General features: G+C 30.6%; 1 protein-coding gene across 1 annotated transcript in view; it reads right to left on the bottom strand.

Moving 5' to 3' along the window:
* Positions 1-1,482: 1,482 nt before the first annotated feature.
* LOC107456284 (glutathione S-transferase 1) overlaps positions 1,483-7,990 on the bottom strand; it is a 14,755-nt gene continuing 8,247 nt past the window's right edge. Inside the window, 2 exon segments of the mRNA XM_043039414.2 lie at positions 1,483-1,763; positions 3,579-3,743. Coding sequence (XP_042895348.1) covers positions 1,620-1,763; positions 3,579-3,743 — 309 coding nt within the window. The 3' untranslated portion in view covers positions 1,483-1,619.

Raw genomic sequence — 7,990 nt, 5'->3', positions numbered from 1 at the left:
CTTTGTCTGAAAGAATGTGGGCTGTTGGGAAACAAAATTCAATGGACCGGGTATTAAATGAACACTGTAAAAAATGTTCCAAATGTATCTGTGTGTACAATCCTTATCAATTATGAAATCAAAGTATACACACTAGGAGTCGCGAGTAAATATTTAAGAAAGGATAAAACAAAAACGCTTGCGGAACGATTCTGGAAGACGACTCTGAAAACAAAAACCAGTATGATTGTTGTAGGAAGCGGAGAGAAATTGAAAAGAATAATTAGAAACATCTTCCAGTTTCATTCAAACAATCGAACTTTTTGATTGCTGCTTCCCGTCTCTAGATTTCGATCGAGGTCTTGCTTTTTCCTTGCTTCTTTTATTCGCTGGGTAACAATTGTATATAAGTTAATGTTTATTGAAGAGTCAGTCAACTTATGTCTCATGAAGCATCTGTAATAGTTCCAGTGCATTTCCAGTCGGAAATTTAAAAAAATTATTCATTTGTACTTGTTATACTATTTATCATGTATGAACAAAACATTTAGTTTAAATTACTCTTTCACTACATTGCATTCTGAATTCAAAACTGAAAGGAAAGAAAAAAAATTAGGAAAACGAAATTGTTTTTTTGGTTGTAAATGTTTAAACTGAATTTATTGAGGCTGTTTTAGAGAGATGTATCAGTCGCGTGATATAAAGTTTACAAATAATACACTTTTTGATCAAGATAAATTTTCATTAATTTTGTGAGTTCGTAACAGTTCCTCATAATTATAGGTTTAAGTTTTGTTCATTTTTCCATAGCATATTCTATGCTAACTATAGAAAGGGCTCTAAAATTAATCAGTTTGAAGAAAAGCCAGTTTTGTGGAAATGAAAAAAAGTTCTAAAATGCGGAAGTCTAATGTAAAGTTTTCGCCAAATCTTATAAAATATGTTTCAGCTCAAGGTTGTTCGTTCGCCTGTTTAAAATAAATCCTAGTAATTGACAACACGTGACCTAATATTCTTATTTAAGTTCAATCACACTAGGCTCAAATACGTTCATTTTAATATTAGTCAAAGTTCTGATTAGTTATAATTAAACAATTTAATTAAGTATGTGCTATTATATTTATCCGAGTAATATTTTTGTTTACATAATTATAAATATTCGTCGAAATAATTTAAATTTGATCTAATTTTTTTTTCTTTTGTATATTCCATGCCGCTTTGTACCTCCCATATCGAATCTTTAACTTTTACCAACCTAAGTGCATCGAACGTTTGATAAATAAATAAGTAGAATCCATTTTCTGTCTGAAAAAGATCCTAAAGAATACATAATTTAGTTAATTTTGAGAAATTTAACGTAAAATCAGGTTTGTAAATCCATACCAATTTGTCTCCAAGAAAGGCCGAAATATTAACGTTTCATGAGATGGAAATAAATTAAATGCTGATAGTATAATTTGGGTAGTTATAGTTTAAACCTAACGAAATGAAAGAAACAAAATCTCAAATAGAATTAGATTTATTTATAACAACATTGTACAAAAGAACATAAAAATAAAAGTTATAAAATTGTACTGTAAACTTTTGTACTTGGGCATGAAAAATGAATACAAATTATGAAACGAAATATAGATTGAAAATTAGGCTTGTTTGTCTGACTTCATGCTTTCCTTCAATTTGGTCATTGGGGTTTCGATGATCTCTTTGTACTCAGGAACTTCTGATTTCATTTTCTTCATCCAGGCAGTTACTTTAGGAAATGCAGTTAAATCATAGTCAAAAAACTAGAAAATAAACAGATTTATTTAAAATTATAGCGAGACATAATTTTTACCAGAAAGAAATTACAATACCACAATGATTGATTGGAAATGCATTGGAACAATTGTTCTAAGTCTGGATGGAACATGGAACAGCAATTCTTATTAACCATTTCTTAACTTAACAAGAAAAGCGCACTAATGTCACATAAACATACTACGGTTTCGGTTCGATAATGGTGAATCTTCTTAAGTATGGAAACGTAAAATGAAATAGGAAACTCCAGAAATGCAAAAATAAAATTGCAATTAAATTACAGTAAGGAACAAAGGGTGTTGACCAATAGGGGACTGGATAAAAAGCTAAAAAATTGTTATAAGATCGAGTTTTCTTAGTCATCAGTTAATAAAAGTAGCCAACAGCAATCCTCTGCCACGTCTTGATTCCTGGAAATAATTACATATTTTGAAAATTCTAATAATTTAGTTGTTGATTTTTTTAACATATTCTTTTCAAATGATTTAAATCTATTTTCCTTGAACTACTACACTTTGAAACATCTGGGTTTCTTAACTAAATATCACATGTTTCTTCACCCTTTATTTATCCATTAAATAATGTCTATGTTACACTTGGACAAATATTATTTTTGATATTCAATATTATTTTCTAATTCTTCATAAAATTTTTAATCTGGGACTTACACCACATTATAAAATTTTAATTAAAGTTCAACATTAAATACTTTATTTCATAACTGGTTGATGAGCAATAAAAAAATATGCAAGACTTACAAAATCGATCGAATTAAAAAGCTGAGAATTGAGAAAGGAAATTAAAGAATCATAAAATGACAACCTCGGATGAAATATCAACAAATAAATAGTTCCATAGGTGTGGTTAACTAGTAATGATAAACGGTAAGTTATATTACAGCGACAGACAATTTCCAATGGGTTATTTTGCTCCTTTTTAATGTTTTTTTTTATGGAAATAATATTAGGACTTAAAAATTCAATCTGTACATAAAGGATTGACTCTCTTCTTTTGTCTGATTATCTTGTTCAACATAGTTCCCCAAACCTAATTGCTCCACTCGTTTTCTTTCTTGTTGTAACTTGATTGTAATTTTCTTCGTGAACTTCGTAATTTTCTTTTGCTCGTATGGACAGTGTTCCCTCATTCGTTTTGAATTTGTACAGTTTTATAGTTTAGAAGGTTCAACATTATAGAACCGAAGCTATGCTACGTTTATTAAGATGCATTAATTGTGCTTTTTGTTTTGCGTTATCTTCATTCATATATGGTACAAAATTAATTCTTTATGCTCTTGAGAATTCTGTTTTTGGAGCTATGTATTTTTATACTAATGGACACATTTAGAGCAATAATTTTACTTTGTATGGACTGTGATTGGAAATATATTATTTTGATGAAACATAAAAAATTTAGCAATGATATAAACTTATTAAAAATTACCCATTTTTTTCTATTATTGTCTCCGATTACCGCCAGATGGAACGTCTCATTACAAAGAAAAAAGCTCAGGGTTCTCATTAATTTAACGTTCTAGTAAGTTAAAATGTAAAATCAATTTATATTTATTTTTTTGGTGTAACTGTATTTTATTTTGAAGGCATGTTCAAATACAATTAAATTTAAATTAATAAATCAAAATAATCTTAGATATAAGCAATCAACGCCCCCTCCCCAGCGGGTCACAGTAAAATTATCAAACGTTGACAGGTCCGCGGTGATAAAAAGGTTGGGGAACACTGCCCTATAAAAATGAAGAAGAAAAAAAAGATAATTTAAAAACTGGCCGAAAAACAACTTACGTGAGGGAAAATGAGACTTGCAAATATTGAGAAATCAGCAATGGTAAGATGGTTTCCAGCAACATATGAAGTTTGGCTGAGGAATCCTTCCAGAAATCCTAAAGCTTTATCAGCAGCTTCTTTCTTTTCACTGTCGGGAGACTGGTCAAGGAAGAGTACAGGATACTGAAATGGATGAAAATAAGGTGTTATTTCAGTTTTCAGCACATTTAATGAAAGAATTATTAAAATGGTTTTTAGCAAAATATGCATTAGAGCCATTTTTACTTCATGAACCACAATAGATTATTAAAGTACCATTAACTTTTGGATGAGGTAACGATAACTTTTAAGTGCAGAGAAGTTTTAAAATAACTTTGCCTACATGTGACGCTATGGTTATAATACTCAAGAGAACGATATAAATTTTTGCATAAATGTATAATAAAGTATCAGGGTTGCTACTCAAATCTAGAAGAAAAAAAACTATCTGTATTTTCCGAGTACAGGGGTCTGTTTAGAAGAAATTTGGGTCCACTAACGGACCCCTCACAAAATATCTTTTCATAAAAACGGACCCTTAACAATTTTGTTTATCTTCATTATTGTGTTGTTAATCAATTAATCCTTCCCAGGAAGAGGGGGGGGGAAGACAATTGCAAACGAACTAAGTTTTGTCTTCGGCAGAAGCTCCTTCCTTTATTCGTCCGAAATGAATATTCTGCGTTCAGCAGTGTAGGTTAAATACCAAATATTTGTATGTTGCATCTCTAAAATTGTAGCAGCAATTGCTGTTTATTTTTTAAAATTTAATTTTTTCAATTACAATTTTACAGTGTTGAGCATAATCTTGTATGTCTTTACAATTTAAAAACTCCTTGAAAAAGTTTTTTTGCACCCTAACGGACCCTATTTGCATAAATTCATAAAAACGGACCCTGGTTGAAAGAATGTTACTTAATGTTTATTTTATAATCACAAATTACGAGAGTAATTTTTTCACAATTTTAGAAAAACGGACCTTTCACAAAATTTCTGAGCAGACCCCTGACATGTTATATGCAATATATTAAGAGGAAACGCAATTAACGTGCTCTTATGTGAACTACATATATTGGGCCAACTATACTAGTTTAATTTGCTGGAAAAATGAGAGAAAAAAAGAACAGTTGAGCATTCTTAAATGAATGCTTTAAGTAAATTAAATAGTTTAGTATAGCTGAAATATCATCCTTAAATATTTCATAGATTGCGTTTTGAGTGGTCACCATTTTTTAAGACGAAAATAAATAACAAAATTCCCTCTATTTTTTCCACTTTGTAAAGAAAAATTCAAAATTCCCTGTTATTTTATTCAATTCCTTGTATTTTCCAGGTTTTTCCTATTTTCCCTGTGGAATGGCAATGTTCTCAGGTATGCTGTTATAAAGGATTAAGAATCACTCCTGGGAGAGATTTTAAGTACTAGAAATTAGAAATTCTCATATGATCAGGGGTCTGTCCAGACATTTTGCGAAAGGTCCGTTTTTGTAAAAAAATTATTCGTAATTTGTGAATATAAAATAAACGTTAAGTCACATTCTTTCAACCAGGGTCCGCTTCTGTGAATTTGTGCACATACGGTCCGTTATTGCAAAAAAATTTCTTTAAGGAATTTTTAAATTGTAAAGACATACAAGATTATGCCCAATACTGTTAAATTATAATTAAAAAAATTAAATTTTAAAAAATAAACAGCAAATGCAGCTACTAAATTAGCGATGCTTCATACAAATATTTGGTATTTAGCCTATACTGCGAAATGCAGAATATTCATTTCGGACGAATAATGGAAGAAGCTTCTGCCGAAGACAAAATTTAGCTTTTACATATGTCTTTCTCTCCCCCCCCCCTTCCTGGGTAGGGTTTATTAGATTAACAAAACAATAATGACGATAAACAAATTTGTGAAGCGGCCGATTAATAGATAAATTATTTTGTGAAGGGTCCGTTTTTAAGTTAAAATATTTTGTGAAGGGTCCGTTTTTATGAAAAGATATTTTGTGAGTTAACGGACCCATATTTCTTCTAAACAGACCCCTGATGATATATACTTTTTCCATCTACTTCAATATAGTAAGGAACTTAAAATGGTGCTGGAGTGATATTTGAAGCGCAAAAATGATGGCGCTAGGCAAAGAAGAGTAAAAACAGGGGTCTGTCCAGACATTTTGTGCAAGGTCCGTTTTTCGTGAAATTGTGAAAAAATTACTCACATTCTTTCAACCAGGGTCCGCTTTTATGAATTTGTGCAAATAGGGTCCGTTATTGCAAAACAAATTTTTTTCAAGGAGTTTTTAAATTGTATAGACATACAAGATTATGCTCAACACTGTAAAATTGTAATTAAAAAATTAAATTTAAAAAAAACAACAACAATTGCTCCTTCTAAATTAGAGATGCAACATACAAATATTTGGTATTTAGCCTATACTGCTGAACGCAGAATATTAATTTCGGACGAATAATGGAAGAATCGTCTGCCGAAGACAAAACTTAATTCGTTTACATCCATCTTTCTTGTTTTCTGCCCTGGAAAGGGTTTATTCGATTAACAAAATAATAATGAAGATAAACAAATTTGTGAAGGGTCCGATTAAAAGAAAAATCATTTTGTGAAGGGTCCGTTTTTAAGTTAAAATATTTTGTGAAGGGTCCGTTTTTATGAAAAGATATTTCTTCTAAACAGACCCCTGATGATATATACTTTTTCCATCTACTTCAATATAGTAAGGAACTTAAAATGGTGCTGGAGTGATATTTGAAGCGCAAAAATGGTGGCGCTAGGCAAAGAAGAGTAAAAAGATTACTTTTTAAAGTTTTCGTCGTTTTTACTTTCCGCCCCACGGCTAGAGCTTGCAAGACAACGGGAAGGAAGATAAAGAAACATTGATTTTGGTGCTGCTTCTCTATTCATCAGTTTGCGTCACTTCTAGTCGTGCAATAAAAGTCGTTCTAACTCAAAAAATTGCAATAAAAGTCGCTCTAACTCAAAAAAATTGCAATAAAAGTTGTTCTAACTCAAAAAAATTGCAATAAAAGTCGTTCTAACTAAAAAAAAATTTTCTTGCCATAACGTTCACGTTTTTTTTACAAAAGGAAGTGCTTTATCTGAAACATTGTGAATTTTTTTTCACTGTAACTGTATTCTTGAAATCTGGATAATCGTTTTAAACACCCTTCATGCAAAATTTTTTTTTTATTCTATGAAACGGTTCTCTCGCAAAGCATAAAGATAATGACATCTAAATTAAAAAATGCACGAAGAGAAGAACAAAAATATATCACCCAAATTGTTTAATAATTAATTGTTAATATGATCGGTATTTTCCCAAAAATACTAGTTTGAGAGCAATATTTCAGTCACTGTTTAGAAATACTTACATTTTTGCTAACATAATTTTACTTTCCATTTTTTCCGCTAACAATTATTCTGATATCAATGTGAATAGCAATACACATGCTTCACATTCAACCAGACCTCGTAAAACTTCAATTTTAGTTACTAATAAAGCCATTGATCTATCGTAAAATATCGATATTTTAAACTGTTACAGTCATCCAATTAGAATTAAGATTAACTAAATTCAGCATTACTTGGCATGATGCTACTGCTTGATGATACTACTATCAAAATTTACCACTATCAAGTAATTTTCGCCAGTGCGTATCCTTTTCGAGGGCTCATAAGACTTTAATTGCCATAGTATCTGTATAAAAACTACTCAGTATTGGTGCCGTTTTAATATTACCAAACAATCATAATAATACTTTGTAGCTATATTAATATATTTGGTACCTATGGCATACTTGAATTATGACCATTTCTCGATCTAACCTTTAATACACTGTCTAAAATATTTGTAAGAAGTTGTGGAAAAAAGTTCTTTAAATGATAACTCATTGAAATGCTAATACTATATCTTTGCTACCACTAGATAAAAAAATTTCTGAAACAACGAAAATCCGTTGTAGAATTCTAATTAAAGCTGAATTTATAATCATAATATCAGCAGCACGTTTTATTAAAATTAATTGGGCCTCGATCTGCGTAATGGTGATTTTTTGCATCCCCCCTAAACGAATAAGTAAATTTTTATCCATTAACTTTGGTTTTTGAATTTATACTTCTTATGCGACTTCCAACAAGATTCGCGATCGCAACGCTCGAGTACGCCGTCTAGCGGGAGCCTGTAAATATCGGACATTAACTTAATACAATCACATTTTCTGCCATCAAAGTCATTGACTGAATCAGACGCCATTTTTTAGCAGCAAATAAGAAACAAAATTTCCCTAAGGAAAAGGCCGAAGAACTTGAAAAAAATCTCCAGAATATTAGTAAATCTTTCAGGAACAGAACACGCCAAACATTTGAAGAAAAATTCCTCAAT

Source organism: Parasteatoda tepidariorum, chromosome 3 (genome assembly GCF_043381705.1).
Source record: "Parasteatoda tepidariorum isolate YZ-2023 chromosome 3, CAS_Ptep_4.0, whole genome shotgun sequence".
Classification (NCBI taxonomy): Eukaryota; Metazoa; Arthropoda; class Arachnida; order Araneae; family Theridiidae; genus Parasteatoda; species Parasteatoda tepidariorum.
Note: the sequence above shows the minus strand (reverse complement) of the source record. Positions and strands in the feature narration are given on the sequence as shown.